At 30.4% G+C, this 22,153-nt stretch overlaps 2 protein-coding genes and 1 long non-coding RNA gene across 7 annotated transcripts; 2 read left to right on the top strand and 1 right to left on the bottom strand.

The window, feature by feature from the left end:
* Positions 1–826: 826 nt before the first annotated feature.
* On the top strand, positions 827–2,093 carry LOC125214807 (profilin-like). The gene is made up of 3 exons (XM_048115971.1): positions 827–1,072; positions 1,475–1,612; positions 1,953–2,093. Exons 1-3 carry the CDS (start codon positions 827–829, stop codon positions 2,091–2,093), a joined length of 525 nt encoding a protein of 174 aa, XP_047971928.1.
* A 9,512-nt stretch (positions 2,094–11,605) lies between these two features.
* LOC125214805 (profilin-like) lies at positions 11,606–13,334 on the top strand. Its single transcript, XM_048115968.1, has 3 exons — positions 11,606–11,728; positions 12,349–12,486; positions 13,200–13,334. Exons 1-3 carry the CDS (start codon positions 11,606–11,608, stop codon positions 13,332–13,334), a joined length of 396 nt encoding a protein of 131 aa, XP_047971925.1.
* Positions 13,335–17,541: 4,207 nt separating this feature from the next.
* LOC125212558 (uncharacterized) lies at positions 17,542–20,311 on the bottom strand. Of its 5 annotated transcripts, none has more exons than XR_016136547.1 (5): positions 20,224–20,311; positions 19,813–19,994; positions 19,629–19,730; positions 18,034–18,102; positions 17,542–17,616 (listed from the first exon to the last, which is right to left on the bottom strand). It is a non-coding gene; the product is annotated as an uncharacterized LOC125212558 (long non-coding RNA). The 5 variants fall into 5 exon arrangements; XR_016136546.1 differs by having other exon boundaries at positions 18,046–18,102; XR_016136549.1 differs by having other exon boundaries at positions 18,034–18,068.
* Positions 20,312–22,153: the final 1,842 nt, after the last annotated feature.

The raw sequence follows: 22,153 nt of genomic DNA, 5'->3' as shown, positions 1-22,153 counted from the left end.
GCCGAGTTTTTCAGATTTTTTTTTTCTTTTTTGCCACGTGACAGCTTATTATTCGTCCACGTGTACAAATGATTGGCTAGTAATGGTGGTATAGTGTTATTTTAAGGGGTGGTGGCACCCTAACATGCCCATGTTCACGCATTCAAATTATTACTCAATTAACTGATGTGTTCGAGGAGGAACTTAGCCAAAAGTGATACAGTATATTTTACTTTATAATTTTTTTTAAAATATTGTTAATGGAGAATGAGTACCACCTCATTAGTAAAAAATGATTTTCTAAAATTGTAAATGTATATTTTCAGGAACGGACTAAAAAGAAAATAGTTCATAATATTCTAGGACGGAGGGAGTATATAATTTGATCTACGAACAAACTATGATCTACGAAATAATCTAGCAATAGTTATATATAGTGTTTGCTTTATAATATAGCCTGTATAACTTGATATCCGAAATACTCTTTATTAATTGATTTACAAAATAATCTATATAATTGTCATTTAAAATCATAATATTTCATTGAGTTGTGATCAATCAAATAATATTTAAAAATTAAAATATAAAAATTAGTACAACTTTTTAGTATTTTTAGTTGTCTCATAATGGTCAAAATCTTAGACACCACTTTAATTTTAGAAATGTTGTGGGAATATTTGTAATGTCTCTTTGTTTGTTACAAAAACAATATTTTTAGAGATTGTAATATTTCAAAAATATGATTCTTACTAGATTTTACATATGAACAGGCACCAGCAGCTGTTCCTAAAATCGCATATAAATATTGAAATAAACCTGAAGGAAAATCACAAGCTAATTGAGAAAAATGAATGCGCAGGAATGGCAGGATTATCTGCACAATTACTTGATGTTTAATTACGACGGTGTTGGACTGGCTTCAGCAGCAATCATCAGCCACGACCGCGCCGTTCTTGCTAAAAGTGCCGATTTGTCTATGGTTATCTACTCTGCCAAACATGCTTTTAGTGTTCTGTTGATAGTAAATGAAAATTATGACAATTGGATTGAAAGACATTTTGCTTTTGTGGGAATTAAGGTTTTATGGAAAGAGGTCTATATTGGAGTACTATATTATTTTATCAGGTGAATTGGCGAAAAACTGGATAAATAGAGAATCATTTGAGAATGGGCAAATATAAATTATGTCGAAATGATTATAGAAAATATAAAAGAAACAAAAAAAAATCATGTACACAAAATATGAATTTTTTTTACTAATGTTAGAAAAATAATATAAATAAATTACTAATTAGTTAATGAGTAACTATGAAAAAAAAATGAATTCTGAATTGATCTGACTAGGAGAATTTTATAGAGATCTGAATTCATATTATATCTTGATTTGAATTACTTTGGAAGGTGTGGCATTGTGCAATGTTTGATTTATAGAATTAAATTCAGTTTAAAGTTGAATTATGCAACTGTTTTTTGAGATTTTTGGAATTAAATTCAGCTTAAAGTTCAAGAAATAGATAAAATCAAACAAGCGTTTGCGGAACCAGGAAAACTTGCTCAAAGAGGAGGCCTAAGCCTTGGTGGCACTAAGTATAATGTTACACAAGAAGATGGAAATGTAATAAAAGGAATAGAGGTAATATTATTATTTTTATATTATCGCTATTTCAATCAAAATAGATGAACACAAAGTTGATATGACCCAAACGTGTAAAAAACAATTGGGATGTTACTAAAGAAACTCTAATTCCTTGAAAAAAAAATAAAAAACAAAGGCATCCGCTATTTAAGTTTAAAAAAATCCTAAAACTCAAAAAGAAATAAAACGAAAACTAGAAAATTGAAAATAAATCTAACAGTAAACATCATCGTTACAATTTAGCCATGTTGTCCATTCAACATTCTGATCAATTTTTATTTTTATAGTACAATTTGATTAAGTTTAATTTTCTCTAAATTGATTTTCTAATCGTTAGGACGACGGACGAACCGGAATCGTGGTGTGGAAGACGAATACGACGTTGGTGGTCGGGATACACGACCAGCGGTTGCCGCTTGAATACTGCAATGAGGTGGTTCAGAATGCCGCAAATATACTCAACCTTCAAGGCCTCTAAGTTATACTATAATAACTATCATTTCAACATAGTACTACATTATTTTTTTTAGTTTTAATAGTGTGTTACAAGTAAATGAATATTATTTGATGATGCGAACATGTCAAGTTTTTTCGTCAGTTAAGTTGGTAATTTGTTATGCTGATCTTTGATTTATTGCTTCGACATTATTATATATATATATATTTGAAAAGGGTTGTGATTCGAATATATTTGAATGGTGTGTTACAAGTAATTTGAATATTATTTTGATAATGCGATTGTGTTAAGTTCTTGGTCAGTTAAGTTGATAATTTGTTATGCTAGTTTTTTCCCTTTTATCTCTTTTTGTTGATTCAAAATTATTAGTCTATATGACAATATCACAAAACCTATATGTACTATATAATCTATATTGATGTATAAATGCAAAATCATTCATCGTGTCATATCGCTTGTTTAAGAACAACATTAATTCAAGATTAGGTTTTTACAAAAACTTATTAGGTGTTGTTGTTCTTAAAGATTTAATTCATATGTTTTTCATCTCTCTCACCTCTGAAGGATTTAATTCAAGTTGATAGTCATCATATCCAAGGCTCTCCCGTTCCTCTGATATTTTTTCTCCAGAGAACTACTGCAGTATTTCAAGTCAATAATTCGAAGAGTTAATATCTTTGAGTTTTGAGAATATTATTTATATTAAAATATATTTTATTCATAATTATATTTATATTTCACAATAGATTTTATAATTTTAAAAATACAAAATATATTTTTTATATAATTATATTTATATTTATATTTGACGGTGTATACCTTAATTTACGCCATATATTAAATTTCGGTATGCAGCGGTGTACCGTGGTATATGTAAATTCATACTGTTACCTTCCCGAAATATTTCAGTAAGGTATCATACTGTACCGAAAAATCACGGCATACAAAAAATTCGATATTTTCGGTATTATTTCGATATAATAAGACCAATATTTTGATATTTCGGTAAATTAATTATGTATATGTGATAATATCGCCTATATATAATTAATTTATCTTAATTAACCTATTAAATACATTATCATCTCCGTTTTTTCTCTAAATTAATAATAAAGATATTCAAGCTAGTAAAATTTATGATTTGTTAATCATTGTAATATTGGCAGCGATTTTTTAGTCAAAGAATCTGTTAAATTTGAGAAACAAATCACAGCAAAAAAAGGAAAGGAATTTTTTAAAATTAGATTGATATTGTAAATGAAAATAGTTTTATAAGCTTTCCGAGTATAAATAAGAGGCTATAAACATATGATACGGTTTGCGTTAAAATGACAACCTCTCTTAAAGTGACACTGTAACGCCACTTATACAACAATATTATAAGCGCTACCCAGCAATATTCAATACGCTATAGATTGCTGTCTAGCGTGTTGAATATTGCTGTCCAAGAAAAGTTGCTGTATAGTGTACAACATATTGTTGGCCGTCTTTTTTAAGTTTTTTTTTTTTTTACCACGTGGCAGCTTATTATTCATCCACGTGTGTAAATGATTGGCTAGGAATGGTGGTATGATGTTATTTTAAGAGGTGGTGGCACCCTAACATGCCCCCATATGATACAATACAATGAAAATACACAAATATGAACCCCTAGTCTATCTCTCTCGATTACAAAACTACTCCATGGAGCATTAAAGCCCAATGAAGACGACGACGATCGATACCTGCTGAGCCGAGGACTACTGCGCAGGGTGTGAATCTGGCAATATCCGAAACAAACCCTAAAATGAAAGAAGACAACGGTGACCAATTCTTCAACGCGTTTGCCTAGTGAAGTAATTTTCATCGAATTCAAGCTGCTCTTCTTCGTCGTGGTCGCTGTCGGGGAAGTAATTGTCTCCACTTCAAACGCGGAGATGAATTGGGAATTGGTCACCGTTGTCTTCATTCGTATTAGGGTTGGTTTCGGATATTTCCAGATTTACACCCTCATAAGCGGCGCAGTAGTCCTCGGCGCAGCAGGTAACCGTCTGTCGTCTTCATTCAGCTTAGGATTGAATCTTTCCTTGATTACCTACCTTTTATAATAATGAAACTATTCACCACATATCTCTGGACTTTGCCAGTATAATATTCGCCATCGGATATAAAATGAAATAACAAAAGAAGGAACGTATGGTGAATATTAGATTTATAAATGAAAAGGACTGAAAACGTGGCTATAATAATGGAATTGTGCATCGATTTTTGTTTGACTTATGGAATTAAATTTAGTTTAAAGTTGAATCACGCAACGATTTTCTTTTTAATGAAAATATACAGTTTAAAATTGAATCATGCAAAGTTTTTTATTTATTTATGGAATTAAATTCAGTTTAAAATTGAATAAAAGAACCAAGAAAACTTGCTCGCACTAAGCATATTCATATACAAGAAGAACAAGGATCTGTAATAAGAGGAAAAATGGTACTCTTAAGTATTTCAATTCTTTAATATTATTGCTATTTTAAGTCAAAATATCATAGTTAACTTATAGATATAAAATACATGCATGTATATATAATCAACACACACAAAAAATAAAAATTTGTTACCCTGATTAGATTAGGGGTATTGGCCAAAATATGGAGTACTAGAATTTTGAACAAAATTTGGTATTTATTGCAATTTTTAAACTTAGTCTATAAAATCATTAACTTAAAGGGTTGTGCGAATTTCCAAACCTGACCCGACTTGTTTATTTTCATAAAAATTGAATCTGATGGGCACATCGAATTATCTACGTGCACACCGGACATTTGTTGGACCAAAACTACATAGTTTTGGTCCAAAATACTCCACACTCGTAAAGAATGCATATTACTATATTAGTAGTATCAATACATCTTTTGTGATGACAGAGTGATGTATTGACTCAAAACAAAACAAAGTAACCATTAAACATAGCTATGTAGGATAATTGAATTAACGATCAAAGAAGTTACACAATATTTAAAAAAAAGAAGACTTGATTTTTGTAAATATAGAAGAAATCTTTTAGCAAGAGATAGTAAGTGAATGTAGAATCATCAATCCTTAATGAAAGAACGATTTATAGTTCTATTAAAAAAAAAAAAAGGCATCAATCCTTAATGAGAGAATAACACAGTATTCCATATCATTACATTTTAAGTTTATGTTGAAATAGATGCCAGCCACTCTGGTTTTGTAGCTTAATTGGTTGCTGTGAAAACGAGAATTGAAAATATTTGTATCTGAGGGTTGCAAACAAAGTTTTTGATTAAATGTTGGTGAGAATTGTAAATTTTTCCAAGCACTAGAGTGCATTTCTAGAACTCATGAACAAAAATATAAAGGTCGTATTGTGTTAAAGTCTCTATTTTTATTTTGAGGTTCAAAACACTAAAAAATTAAAAATCCAAGTCATATCGTTGGAAATGTATTGCCAAGATTAAATAAGACGCGTCATTTTTTTTTATAGAAATTGACCTGCCACGGAAATTACCACCGTTTTTAAAAGATTGTATATTTAAGAACGATTTTAAAATTCATGACAAATAGCATAATTTATATGTTCAAAGTTAATCATTTCAGAGACTAACATCCCAATATAAAAAATGAGTAATAATTTGCTATCGAAAAATAAGACACTTCAATAAAATAAACTAAAATGTATAGTATCGATCACTGTGGTTAAGTTTCTTCCTCGAAAATACAATAATATACTCCATAAATTTATCATTGTTTGTCACACACCAATAAAACAAAGAGAAATAATGTAGTTTGTTGAAAAATGAGCGTTTTTTAGAAATTAGTAGCCTTGTTCATTGAGGAGAGAGGCGACCCTCTTAACTCTCGCATTGCACGTTGGCGTCATCGGCTCGTTGTATATCCCGACCAGCAGTGTCATACTCGTCTTCTTCACCACGATTCCACCGGTGCCCTAACAAATAGAAAGATACTTTGGAGAAAACAAAACTTAAAAGAAAACCATGCTCCTATTACAAAAATAAAAATTGATCGGAATGCCGAATGGACAATATGGCTAAATCATAACGATGGAAAATTAAACTCCATCCATTCCTTTTTTGTTGAGTCAATTTTCTATTTTCGGAAGTTTCTTTATAGTCAAGTCATTTCTATATAAGGAATGATTAACTCACTTTTTCTTTCTCTCTCATTCTCTCTACCTTTTTTTTTGTTACTTTATCTAACTTTATTGAATAAGCCTTTATTAACTTCTGTGCAAAAAAGAAGTGTCTCAACTATGAAGGAATGAGAGATGCGATTGTATTTGATGGAAAATTGCGATAATAATAGTATTACCTTATTACCGTTTATTACATGTTCTTCTTCCACGTTTGTAACTTCATACTTGGTGCCACCAATGTGTAGGCCTTTTCGAACAAGTTTTCTTGGTGACTCAAATGCTTCCATGATTTCAACTATTTCTTTAGATTTAAACTGAATTTAATTCCATAAATCAAACAAAAGACCTTCAACTTTAAAATAAATTTAATTCAATAAATCAAACAGACAATCATCGTATAATTTCACACCTTCCAAAGTAATTCAAATCAAGAAAATATGCCATTTAAATAACCTGAAAAATTAGGAAATTTATTAAAATTATAGTCTATCCTAGGATTTTCAAATTTCAGCCGTAAAGATAGTGAATTTTAATAACTTTCTCAGTGTTCCCATAACAAAAAAAATACGGTATCCTATATGTAATACTATACTATATGTTATTAATTCGGGGATTGGAGTGCATGTGTTTCAAAATTGATGATGCAGTTGAAATAGTACTCCTTCTGTCCCACTAGAAATAAAACATTTTCTTTTTTGGGTTGTCCCATTAAAAATGAAATGTTTCTTAAAATATAAATAACTATATCACTACTTTTCTCTCTCTCTTACTTTGCTCTCTCTTCTTTAACTCACAAAACAACACTACATAAAATCCTGTGCCGAAAAACAAACGTTTCATATATATTGGGACGGAGGAAGTATTTGTTAACTGTATTGAGAACAAATGATAAAATTAACTGACAATTACATCCTCTTAGAATCTTTGCATGTACCATTGGATACAATTCGAGACAAATTAAATTCATAGGAAAATTCTTTAAAAATGTATCTTCCAATTATTTTTAAATTGTGAATTAGAATTTGATCAAAATTTATAATTTTTTTACCAATTTACCTTATATAATAAAATAATACTAGTACTATATAGACCTCTTTACAATAAAACCTTTAATGCCAATTATTCAAACAAATCCATTTCTTATGATTTTTCATTTCCTATCAAGTATCAACAGAAAACTGAGAAGATGAAACAGAATTAGAGAGATAAAATGACGAACCTTAATTGGGAAATTGGCGCTGTGAGCCCAAAGGACACCTTCGTGGCCGATGATACCTGCTGAAGCCATTTTTTTCCCATCCGATTCAATCATTAATTCGTCTATATATCTCTGCCACGTCATTTCCTGCTTCGTAAACAACCTAAATCAACACAAAAAATTTGGATTTTTACTTAGATATTACTAATTCTCAATAAGCTTGCGATTTTCCTTTGAATTTATTTAAATATCATGCGAGTATATATAAGAAACTCACGCCGAATTTAAGATAATTCATGTTCGCTATAATCATATTGCGATAACATTATAATCTCTAAAATATTATTTTCTATGAAAAACAAACAGATCTTAGAAATATGTGTTACGTAAGACAATTGGGATAAATAAAATATATGGAGTATATGAACTTATATTTAAATTTCAAAAATTATTTAAGTGATCATAACTTATTTCAAAAGTATGAATTTAATGACAATTATATAAATTAAATCAAATAATAAAAAGTAAATATTTTGTAGATCATATTATATCGACCAAATTATATATATAGAACTCTTATTTCATAGATTAAGTTATGTAGATTAGTTCGTAGATCAAATTATATAAATTCTTTCCTAGATCATATTATAAATTTCATCGTAGATTTTTTAGAGGGAACATTTTTTATGGTACGCGAACTTTGTCAAACTATATTTTAGGTCCGTGAACTTTGAAAATATCATTTGAAGTCTGTCAACTACAAGTTAATATCAATCGGTACTTTTTTACTATTCCCAAGTTTTCCAGACGAAAATACCCTCAATGCCTTAAGGGAAATTCCATCAATTATTAATTGTAACTAAAAATTAAATAAAATTTTTAATATAGTTTTTTAATAATAAAACAATATATTAATATTCAAGTATCACTAGTGTCTATTGACTGTGACATTAGTTTTTACGAGTATCGATATCTCAAAAATATTTTAAATTCTTTAATTATAAAAAGTTGAAGAATGAACGTTTCTTGCCTATCACAAAATTAGATAATATTGAAGGTCATATTAAATTTAGAAATTTAGTAAAAAGTATATAGTAGTAAATATATTTATAAAAGATATGAGCATGTGCTAAGTTTAGGACAAAAATATATACCCTTCAAAGCATCGAGGGTATTTTCTTCCGTAAAAACTTAGAAATAGTAAAAAAGTACTTCAATTTATAATAGTAATTCGTAGTTGACGGATATTAAATGATATTTTCAAAGTTCACGAACCTAAAATGATCATAGTTTGACAAATTTCACTGACCATAAAAAATGCCCTCTATTTTTTATGACTTCTAATCTTGTAGTTTTAGCGGAGAATACATATTAAAAAAAAATACACAATGTATGATATATTTGAGCTATATGGTCTGATTTTATTTTTTCATTTTCCACATTTAAAAAATAACATCTTTAATTTCTCTCTTACAGTCGTAGTGAATATGAATAGTCAACGTCAAGTGCGAAACCGGAAGATGAGATAAGATGAGGACGAAAAATGGAATCCGAGTGAAGAATATGGGGAGTAGAACTCAACCAACGACTCGCTTAATTCAACGCTATTCGAATGAATGCAGGCGGACTAGCTTTATGTAGTTTTAGTAATATTGTTGTGTTTTTATAAGAACAAAAGCAACTGAGCTAGCGTCGGTATGGGGCGTAGCCAACATTTTATTGGAGGAGAGACAAAAATATAATATTGAGAAAAAATTTATGTACTTGAGAGGGACAATAAGTTTGATTGAAATATATAATTTGGAGGGAGGAGGGCAATTTGCCCCATGTCCTCATGAGCTAGCTACTCCTATGGGTCCCAGTGAAGAGGGGTTGGGAGCAAAGAGAGAAAGTTAGTATCTATTAAAATGAAAATTATAACATTAAAATTTTTAAAAAATATTTCCTCTGTTCCATTTGAAATGAAACGTTTTCCTTATTGGTCTGTTCCATTAAAAATAAAACGTTTTTCAAAAATGAAAACAATAATCTCTCTACTTTTTATTTTCTCTTACTTTACTTTCTCACAAAACAACACTATATAAAATCTCGTGCCGAAAAGCAAATGTTGCATATTTAATAGAACGGAGGGAGTATAAATTTTAAATTAATGACTTGCCCACATAGATAATACGACATGTCATGTTAGTTAATTTCGCCTGAAATAGACAGGTCAGGTCGGGTTGGGTGATTCGTACAACTAGTAAAGTTGATGATATTTAAAACTAAATTTAAACTTTATGGAAACTTTAAGGATCAATATCCCTATTTTATGTGTTATAATGTGATAATATTATGAATTGATTTCTGAATTACTTCGGAAGGTGTGGATATATGCATCGATTGTTTGTTTGATTTATGGAATTAAATCTAGTTTAAAGTTGAATCACGCAACGATTTCTTATTTGTTTATCAAAATGTATTCAGTTTAAAATTGAATCATGCAACAATTTTTTTATTAATTTATGGAATTAAATTTAGTTTAAAATTGAAGAAAAGAACCAGAAAAACTTGCTTATACAGGCCTTACATTGGTGGCACGAAGCATATTCATATACGTACAAGAACAAGGATCTGTAATAAGAGGAGAAAAGGTACTCTAAGTATTTCAATTCTTTTATATTATTGATATTTTCAGTCAAAATATCGTAGTTAACTCTAATACATGTGTATATAATCAACAACAACAACAAAAATTTGTTACCCTGATTAGATTAGGGGTATTGCCCAAAGTACTAGAATTTTGAACAAAATTTGGTATTTATTGCAATTTTTAAACTTTAGTCTATAAAATTGAATCGGGCACATTGAATTATATACATGTACGTCGTTTTGGTCCAAAATAATACTCATACGTAGTGTTAGTTATATATGGCTAATTATTCAATGATTATTTGAATTGTGAGATTGAATTTTTTGAACCGAACACACTACAAATTTAATTTGGAATACAATCTTACAAACCAAATACCCCGATAGTGAATGCATAGAGATATTAGTCATATGCGATGAGAGAGTTATGTATTGACTTCAAACATAACAAAGTAACCGTTAAACATAGCGAAGTAAGATAAGTGAATTAAGGATCATAAATAGTTACACAATATTAAAAAAAAAGACTTATATTTTTGGAAATTTAGAAGAATTTTTTAGCAAGAGATAGTAAGTGAAGGCAGAATTGAAGGACTCCATCAATAACCATCAATCCTTAATGAGAGAATAACATAGTATTATATCATTACATTTTAAGTTTATGTTGAAATAGATGCCAAAGGATTTTCGATATATAGCTCCATGGATGCCATCCACTCGGGTTTTGTAGCTTGGTTGCTGTGAAAACGAGAATTGAAAAAAATTTGTATTTGAGGGATGCAAACAAAGTGTTTAATTAAATGTTTGTGAGACTTGTAGATTTTTTGTTGACGCTGGGAAATTCGCATAAAACCTAATGATCATGATTTTGTTCAAAGGTTACAATAAATACCAGATTTTTGACAACTTTTAAAGGTTGCAATAAATACCAATTTTTTTGACAAAGTTGAGGTAATTCCAATTTAAAAAACTTGGGTGCAGTTAAAAAAAATACTTCAATTGATATTAACTCGTTTGACACACCTCAAATGATATTTTTAAAATTCACAAACCTAAAATATAGTTTGACAAAGTTTGCGGACCATAAAAAATGTTACCACTAAAAAATGTACTACTAAATTTATAATTTGATCCACGGACTAATCTACATAATTTAACCTATGAAATAATCTATTAAGAGTTCTATATGGTTTTTTTAGTTTATAATTTGGTTGATATGATATGATCTACAACATACTTACTTTTTATTATTTGATTTACGAAATAAATTAATATAATTGTCATTAAATTCATACTTTTGAATTAAATTATGGTCAAATAAATAATTTTTAAAATTGAATTATAAAATCATTTTTTTTTTCCCAATTGTATTACAGAACACATATTTTAGATCACTTTCATTAGCGAACATGAATTACCTTAAACTCCACGTGAGTTTCTTATACTCCATACAAATATTTGAATAAATTCGAAGGAAAATAACAAGCTTGTTGAAAATATCTAAGTAAAAGTCTAATTTTTTTGCATTGATTTAGGTTGTTTTCGAAGCAGAAAATGACATGGCAGGACTATGTAGACGTTTACTTAATGAATGAATTCCATGATAGAAAAATGACTTCAGCAGCTATCATAGGCCACGACGGTGCCGTTTGGGCTAAAAGCGCCAATTTCCCTAAGGTTCGTCATCTTATCTCTCTAATTCTATTTTATCTTCTTAGTTTTCTGTTGATTGAAAATGAAGAATCGTAACAAATGGATTGTTGGATTGATTGGCATTTAATATTTTATTGGAAAGAGGCGTGTATAGTTACATATATTAGTATTATTTTATTTTATAAGGTAAATTGTCAAAAAAAAATAATTATAAATTTTGATCAAGTTCTAATTCACATTTTAAAAGTAGTTGGAAGATAATTTTTTTTTTCCTATGGATTATATTTGGCGCATTGTATCTAATGCTGCATTCGAAGATTCTAGGAGATGAAATTGTCAGTTAATTTTATCATTTTTTTAATACACTTAACAAATAATTCAACTATGTCATCAATTTAAAATACTGAGAAAGTTATTAATATTCACTATTTTTACAGCCGAAATTTGAAAATTTTGAGAGACTATAATTTTACAAAATTTCATGATTTTTCAGGTTATTTAAATGGCATATTTTCTTGATTTGAATTACTTTGGAAGGTGTGAAATTAAGCAAAGATTGTCTGTTTGATTGATTGAATCAAACTTATTTTAAAGTTGAATCATGCCATGATCTTATGTTTGATTTATGGAATTAACTAATTCAGTTTAAAGTTAAAGAAATAGTTGAAATCATGAAAGCGTTCGAGAAACCAGAAAAACTTGTTCGAAGAGACCTATACATTGGTGGCACTAAGTATAAAGTTATACAAGTAGAACAAGAAGATGTAATAAACGGAGGAAAGGTAATATAACTATTTTTTTTATATTACCGCAATTTTCCATCAAATATAATCGCATTTCTTATAGATATAAAATACATGTAATACTCTCCTTCATAGTTGACACACTTCTTTTTTATACGGAGGTTAAAAAATTATGTTCAATAAAGTTAGTAGATAAAGTAACAAAAAAAGGAGAGAGAGAATGAAGAAGGAAAAAAAGAAGTGAGTTAATCATACCTTAAATAAATGACTCAACTATAAAGAAATTTTTCGAAATAGAAAAATGACTCAACTAAAAACAACAGATGGAGTATAAGTTTCCATCGTTATGATTTTAACCACAACACGGCGTCGGCAAGGACTAAAGCAATGGTTCGGATGGATCAAATGGGAATGCCGAATTTTCAGTTCGGATGATGGAAATGATTGTCTAGTCTTGGTTTGTTTGACTGACCCCGTTTGTTTGCATAGGTAGAGAGTAGATTAGTGTCCGTCCCATGTGTGTGGATTGGACATTGACTTACTCTTTGAATGGTTGTACATGTCACTTTTGGGCATGACTTTTGTAAGGAGACCATTGATGATATGGAGGGATGAGGGACCCACGAACCCTCCACCGCACAGTTGTTAAAAAAAAACAAAAAACAAAAAAAAACATTCCGATCAATTTTTATTTTTTGTAATATGATTTTCTTGAAGTTTTAGTTTCTCCAAAGTATTATTCTATTTCTTAGGGCACCGGCGGAATCGTGGTGAAGAAGACGAATCAAACATTGCTGGTCGGGATATACGACGAGCCGATGACGCTGGAACAGTGCAATAGAATAGTTAAGAATGTCGCCTTTTATATCATTGAACAAAACTACTAATTTCAAAATAAATGCTCAAAATAAATGCTCTTTGTTTTATTGGCGTGTGACAAACAATGATAAATTTAAAGAGTACTATATTACTGTATGTACGAGGAAGAAACTTAACCAAAGTAATCGATACTACTACATTTTAGTTTATTTTATTGAAGTGTCTTTTTTTTCGATAGCAAATTATTACTCATTTTTTATATTGGGATGTTAGTCTCTGAAAAGATTAACTCTGAACATATATATTATGCTATTTGTCCTGAATTTTAAAATCGTTCTTAGATATCACAATCTTTTAAAACGGTGGTAATTTATATGACTTGGATTTTTTAGTGTTTTGAACCTCAAAATAAAAATAGAGACTTCGACACGATACGACCTTTATATTTTTTGTTCATGAGTTCTAGGAATGCACTCTTGTGCTTGGAAAAAATTCCTAAAACAGAACATTTAGTAAATAAATCAAAATTTCGGTTAGTTTTGGACTAATTGTTGTCAGAAAATTGGTGTTTTTTTGTTTATTGAAATAGAGGAGTTGTTTAGCAACTGAGCTAGCGTCGGTATGAGGCGTAGCCAACATTTTATTGGAGGAGGGACAAAATTAAAATATAGTGAAAAAATTAATTTATGTATTTGAGAGGAACAATTAATGTGATTGAAATATATAATTGGAGGCCGGAGGGCAATTTGCCCCATGTCCTCATGAGCTAGCTACTCCTATGGGTCCCAGTGAAGAGGGGTCAGGAGCAAAGAGAGAAAGTTATCTATTAAAATGAAAATTATAAAATTAAAAGTTTTAAAAAGTATATTTTAAATTGATGACTTGGATCAGTGAAAAGTCAGACATGCCCACATAGATAATGCGGCATGCCACGTTGATTTTAATTTCACCTGAAATAGACAGATCAGGTCAGGTTGGGATGAAAATAAAAATCAGGTACCATTTATGTGCGAAAGTGAAAGATCAAGTACTGTTTATTTAGTTCACTCTTAAAAGTAAATTTAAAGTTTATGGGAAATTTTAAGGATCAATATCCCTATTTTATTGTGTCATACTATGATAATATTATGACTTGATTTTTGAATTACTTTGGAAGGTGTGGAATTATGCATTGATTGTTTGTTTGATTTATGGAATTAAATCTAGTTCAAAGTTGAATCACGCAACGATTTTTTATTTATTGATCAAAATATATTCAGTTTAAAATTGAATCATGCAACGATTTTTTATTTATTTATGGAATTAAATTTAGTTTAAAATTGAAGAAAAGAACCAGAAAAACTTGCTCATACAGGCCTACAAATTTGTGGCACTAAGCATATTCATATACGTACAAGAAGAACAAGGATCTGTAATAAGAGCAGGAAAAAAGGTGCTTAAGCATTTCAATTCTTTTATATTATTGATATTTTCAGTCAAAATATCGCAGTTAACTCTAACACATGTGTATATAAAAAAAAAATAAAAAATTGTTACCCTGATTAGATTAGGGGTATTGGTCAAAATATTATGGAATTTTGAACAAAATTTTGTATTTATTGCAATTTTTAAACTTAGTATATAAAATCATTTGCCTAAAGGGTACTGCAAATTTTCAAACCTGACCCGGCTTGTCTATTTCCACCAAAATTGAATCGGGCACATCGAATTATCTATGTTCACACCGGACATTTGTTGGACCAAAACGATGTAGTATGTCGTTTTGGTCCAAAATAGTACTCGTAGAGGATGTATAGTTATTAGTCTTATGCGATGAGAGAATGATGTATTGACTCCAAACTTAACAAAGTAACCATTAAACATAGTGAATTAAGGATCAAAATAGTTACACAATATTTTTTTTTAAAAAAGTCTTAGGAGTATAATTTTGTAAAATAAGTGAATTAAGGATCAAATAAGTTACACAATAGTTACACAATATTTTGTAGCTTGGTTGCTGTGAAACGAGAATTGAAATTTTTTTTATTTGAGGGATGTAAACAAAGTGCTTGGTTAAATGTTTGTGAAACTTGTAAATTTTTTGTTCCAAGTGTATGCCACATTTAAATCCATGTCACATCTATAGTGTCACATAGATTTCTACCATGGCCAGAAATACTCACGTTGGGAAACTCGCATAAAACCTAAAGATCATGATTTTGTTCCAGGGTGTGTTAGGGTCCTTGCGGTATCTTAATGTAAAACACAGCACAAATCACAGTCTTTGGATCCTTAGATTGGATGGTTGTGATAAGCTACATTATTATACTAAAAATCTATATTATTAGTCGAGGTATATTATTACACTGGAAATGTACATTATTAGACTAAATATTTATATTACTATTAGACTAAAAATTTACATTATTAGACTAAAATGCTAAATTATTATCTGAGCTACATTATTAGATGACACGTGGCATTAATCTGACCTTTAAATCACAAGATCCAATGGACTGCAAGTGTTTTGAGTTTTACTTATACTTAACTTTTTGATACGAATACATTCCTTTTGTTCAAAGGTTGCAATAAATACCAGATTTTTTAAAACCTTTAAAGGTTGCAATAAATACCAATTTTTTGACAAAGTTGATGGTATTTCCAATTCCAAAAACTTGGGAATAGTGAAAAAGTATTTCGATTGATATTAACTTGTAGTTGACAGACCTAAAAAAAACCTAAAATGATAGTTGACAAAGTTCGCGGAGCATAAAAAAATGTTCTTTCAAAAATCTATAATTTGATCAACGAACTAATTTACATAATTTGATCTATGAAATAATCTAGTAAGAGTTCTATATTGTTTTTTTACTTTATAATTTGGTCGATATAATATGATCTACAACATACTTACTTTTTGATATTTGATTTACGAAATAATTTATATTCGATCTATGAAATAAAATATGATCAGTTAAATAATTTTTGGAATTGAATTATAAAATCATATTTTTTTTTTATTTTTCGCAATTGTCTTATAGAACACATATTTTAGATCACTTCCATAATTTGATCTAGGAAAGAATCTATATAATTTGATCTACGAACTAATCTACATAATTTAATCTATGAAATAATCTAGTAATCTAGTTTTTTACTTTATAATTTGGTTGATATAATATGATCTACAAAATACTTACTTTTTATGTATTTGATTTACGAAATAATTCACTACAAAAAATGCGCTGTTTACCGACGGAATATTCCGTCGGTAATTCCCCAAATTCCGTCGGTAATGTGCTTACCGACGGAAATTCCGACCAAAATTTCCCGTACGTAAATTGCTCGTCGGTAATAGTTACCGAAAGATAAAATCCGTCGGTAATATTTTCGACGGATTCTCCGACCGATTTCTGTCGCCGGTAATGCGAAACCGTCGGTAAATGCCGATTTCTTGTTCACACTAATTTCCGTCGGTAATTATACCAATTCCGTCGGTAACTAGATTCCACTATTTCCGTCGGTAATTAAATCATTTCCGTCGGTAATTAATAAGTATTTTTTACAAATTGATTCTATAATTTACAGTGAGAGTGTGAGACACCTATTTTCATTTATACAGTCAAATCACCTATAATAGCCAAAATAATCCAATAATGAAGATATGATAGATAAAAGGTATATTAGTTAAACATAACCAAAGTACGAATAAAAAAACACAAAATAGGAAGTTTATATCAAATTTGGAATTGTTGGGACTATCATGATCCGATTCATCTTCTCCTCCATCAATATGTATCAGGTCTGTGAAGCATCATCATCAATGAGTCGTGAGAAATTGGATTGTTGAGACATCAAGATCCGGTTCATCTTCTCCTCCATTGCTGAAATTTTGACACTTTGCGCATCTAAATCTTGTCGAAATTCCCCCCTTATTTCCTCCCTAATTTCCTCCCTTATTTCTCCTCTTAATTCAGCCCTTAATTCAGCCCTTAATTCATCACGCAATTCATCTCGCAAGGTTTGTGCTCTTGCGGACTCTGTCGAGGTGTAGAACACAAGGTTAGATGCCAAGTTTCCTATCCCGAACATCCTCTTCTTCTTGTCGAGCTTTCCTCCACAAACATCATTGATGAAGATGTCACTCAAATTTGGATTTTCGCCCTTTGTTGCTGCAATCGCTTGCACCTTCGCCTAGATAATAAAAAATTATACACATAACTTAAAACATTGAACTACACCTCAAAAAACATATTACTTGAATAATTGATAAACGGAAATAAACGGAAAGCGGCTTACCCTTGGAGCTAAATTCTTCTCTTCAACTCCAAGCTATAAATCTCCTAGCTCCGCTCGTTGAATAAGAGACAACTGCAAAAAAATGGTGATTAATCAGTACACATGCCCTATTTATACTTAGTTTGTGAAATAACATTGATTTGTTGCACGTATACTGACTTAATTCCATCTAGGATGAATGAAATTCACAAACATGGTGCTGTTATAAAAAAATCGATCAGAAAAGAAAGCAGAATGAATTAGCTGTTATCCTCACATTAACGAAATGACTAATGAAAGCTACATAACTCATCGTTGTCATAATTATGTCTGCAAATTACCACCGGGTTTTATTATTGTATGTATGTAGTTCTTGCATTTTCTCCTCTCTTTATATGACCTAAAGACCTGTGGTTTTTCATTTCAGTACTCTTAACAGATAAAACTGATAAAAATAAAAGATTTAGGTGCCATAGCTGTAAAGGATTTTGTCCACAAGCTTGTGAGAACCTTTTAGAATACCTCATCACCATGAAAGAGATCACCTGTGAAAAATTAGTTAGACCAAAGCATTAACATCTGCATGAATCAACAAGAGGGAAAAAAGAATCAGTACATATCAATGCGTATGACATAAACTGAAACTATATTGGAATTGCTTCAAGAGTACTTGAATATCATAAACTGATAAAATTGTTTTGCAAAGATTTAACTAAATCTGAAACTGTTCATGCAAAATATTTAATAAAATTTGTATTGTAGTCCATCTTCGTTCCAAAAGAAAGGAAAATGAAAAGAACCCTGTGAAAGGCATTAGAATAAAACTGTTAGTTTTAATATAATATATTTGCGTATGTGCAGTTTCAGGTGGAATGCTCCAGCATGGCAAGTACAGCTGAGGAGATCGTAAAGCTAAATGGATATTTAAATGGTAATGGTCATTTTGGTGTTTGTAAAATCATGGATATTTGTTGGTTTCAAGTACATAGATGCAGATTAAAGATGATTGAGAAAGAAGAGAACAAACAGAATGAACAATTTCAGAAGCAAAAATAGAAGAGGTAACAACAAAACTGAAAAATAGAAACATTATATTGATAAATTAACTTGGATTCACATAAGTTGTCATTAACCATAAGCAAGCATTGGATCAAGAAAAAATAACGGGATAGTCCCAAAGATTCACATTTCCTTGTTTAAAAAATGATGTTACAAGATGAATGACTAACTAATCCAATGATGCAACACAGGACAAGGAACACTTTATAGATCAATTTCTCAGCATTTTACAGCATGAAGATCTGATGTGTTTTAATTAACATTTCTGTATAGAAAAGAAAATAAAATCACAACTAGAATTACTGGTACAAGGCAGTGATCACAGCTGATACACTTAACATATTCCTGCCTAAATCCAATAAGAAGGTAATACTGACTCATGTGATGGCAAAATATTTGGTCCTATAACTATAACACAATGGCCAACATCAAGACCAGCCATGGACAAAGAAACTTTAGTCTAAGTAGTACATTCCAAAACTCTATCACATGTAACAGTCTCACTGCAGATATCCCATCCTAGGCAACCTTAATGGCCATTGAATCGTGATTCGTGCATAGCTCTTGGATTCATAAAAGTGCAAGTAGAAGAAAGCATCTATGTCCATTGCCATATATTAGGAAATCTCAGACTATGCAAAACAATTTTACATTCTGTTCCAATATACCATCGGACTAAAATAAGCAAATGGAGATATAAATCATATAAGTCTAAACAAATGAAGGTAGAAGAAGCACTTGATCCTAGCAGCAATGGTATCTAAACAGCAACAATGGTATCGAAACAGACTCGAGTTCCCTCAAAGAGACTCGAGTTTCCTCAAAACAGATCAGCTAAACGTAAAGCAAATTTCTAATAGAGCAAATTTTCTGCTAACACATTACATATCACCTCACAATTAGAAGACCAGTGATGGCATATATACCCACTCACAATTAATTCTGCTAACACATTACAAAAACTTCCTACATATATTGATAATATTAAGTAGAAAAAACCCTTATTATAACATAACATGTAAAAGGAGAAGAATGAAGAGTAATACCTCTGTGAAAATGTGAAGTAAAAGAGTGGTGGAAGAGAGCGCTCAAATGAACCCTAGCAAATCCAATTTAAGAAAAACTCAACCAATTCCCCCAAATCCAACCTACACTTGCAATATTTGAATTCGCTGTCACCTTAATTCTTCAAAAAATGGTGTAATGGATAGGTGAAAAGGGGATTCTCACCTTAATTCTTCAAAAATTGGAGGTTAGAGCTGTGGACAAGGGTGGAGTCGAGAAAACAGAATGCCGCCGATTTGAGGGGAGGAGACGGCGGTGGCTGTAGGTCAGCGACGGCGATGGCTGTAGCTCGTCGACGGCGCAGGCTGTAGCTCGGCGACGGCGTAGGCTGCAGCTCGGCGACGGCACTGGTGTAGCTCGGCGCAGAAGAATGAATGACTTCAGCAAACGGTTGTGTTTTGGAAATTTAATTTAATTCTTAAGATTATTTAATTCTCTTATTGTGTATTGGAATATTTAAATTAATTCTTAAGATTACCGACAGATCAATTCGGTCGGTGATAGCTTTACATTAACAAATAGAGAAAAACAATTCCGTGTACAATAAAATGCCACTAAAAAAAGTGAGAAAATTACCGACGGAACTGTTCCCTCGGTATTCCGGCGGTAATCACAGACGGATTTGTGTATGTCGGTAATTCCGTCGGTAAATAGCGCATTTTTTGTAGTGATTTATAAAATTGTCAATAAATTCATACTTTTGAAATAAAATATGATCAGTAAAATAATTTTTGAAATTGAATTATAAAATCATAATTTTTTTTATTTTTCGCAATTATCTTACGTATATATACTCGCAAATAAATATTTAAATAAATTCAAAGGAAAATCGCAAGCTTATTGAGAATTAATATCTAAGTAAAAACCCAAATTTTTTGTGTTGATTTAGGTTGTTTTCAAAGCAGAAAATGTGGCAGAGATATGTAGACGAATTCTTAATGATTGAATCGGATGGGAGAAAAATGACTTCAGCAGCTATCTTAAACCACGACGGTGTCGTTTGGGCTAAAAGCGCCAATTTCCCCGAGGTTCGTCATCTTATCTCTCTAATTCTACTTCATCTTCTTAGTTGTCTGTTGATAGAAAATGAAAAATCGTAAGAAATGGATTTGTTTGATTGATTGGAATTTAAGGTTTTATAATTGGAAAGAGGTCTATATAGTACTAGTATTATTTTATTTTATAAGGTAAATTGGCAAAAAAAATTATAAATTTTTATCAAATTCTAATTCACAATTTAAAAATAGTCGGAAGATACATTTTTTAAAGAATTTTCCTATGAATTTAATTTGTCTCAAATTGTATCTAATGTTACATTCAAACATTACAAGAGGATGAAATTGTCAGTTAATTTTATTATTTTTCCAATACAGTTGCGCCATCAATTTTTAAACACATGCACTCCAATCCCCGAATTAATAACATAGTAAAGTACGTACTTATTACATATAGGATACCATAATTTTTTGTTATGGGAACAGTGAGAAAGTTATTAAAATTCATTATTTCAATGGCATATTTTCTTGATTTGAATTGTTTTGGAAGGTGTGAAATTATGCAATGATTGTCAGTTTGATTTATTGAATTAAATTTATTTTAAAGTTGAACGTCTTTTGTTTGATTTATGGAATTAAATTCAGTTTAAAGTTAAAGAAATAGTTAAAATCGTGGAAGCGTTTGACTCACCAAGAAAACTTGTTCGAAAAGGCCTACGCATTGGTGGCACTAAGTATGAAATTACACAAGTGGAACAAGAACATGTAATAAACGGTAAAAAGGTAATACTATTTTTTTTATATTATCGCAATTTTCCATCAAATACAATCGCATCCCTCATTCTTTCATAGTTGAGATACTTCTTTTTTGCATGAAAGTTAAGAAAGGGATATTCAATAAAGTTAGTAGATAGAGTAACAAAAAAAAAAGTAGAGAGAATGAGAGAAGAAAGAAAAAGTGAGTTAATCATACCTTATATAGAAATGACTCAACTATAAAAAAACTTCCCAAATAGAAAAATGACTCAATTATAAAGGAATGGAGGGAGTATAATTTTCCTTCGTTATGATTTAGCCATATTGTCCATACAGCATTCCGGTCAATTTTTCTTTTTGTAATAGGAGTATGATTTTCTTTTAAGTTTTGTGTTCTCCAAAGTATTTTTCTTTTTGTTAGGGCACCGGTGGAATCGTGGTGAAGAAGACGAGTATGACACTGCTGGTCGGGATATACAACGAGCCGATGACGGGGACGTTGTGCAATGAGATAGTTAAGAGGACCGCCCCTTATGTCATTGCACAACAATACTACTCCTAATTTCTAAATAAATGCTCATTTTCGACAAATTATATTATTTTCTCTTTGTCTTATTGGTGTGTGATAAACAATGATAAATTTATGGAGTATATTACTTTATGTACGAGGAAGAAACTTAACCAAAGTAATCTGTTGAAAATGGAAAATTAACTTGGATGGAGAAACCTCCACTGAAAAGGTTGAAGAAATGCTC

This window comes from Salvia hispanica, chromosome 3 (assembly GCF_029641045.1).
Source record: "Salvia hispanica isolate PSC_SH4W2 chromosome 3, Shi_PSC_v1, whole genome shotgun sequence".
NCBI lineage: Eukaryota > Viridiplantae > Streptophyta > Magnoliopsida > Lamiales > Lamiaceae > Salvia > Salvia hispanica.
Note: the sequence above shows the minus strand (reverse complement) of the source record. Positions and strands in the feature narration are given on the sequence as shown.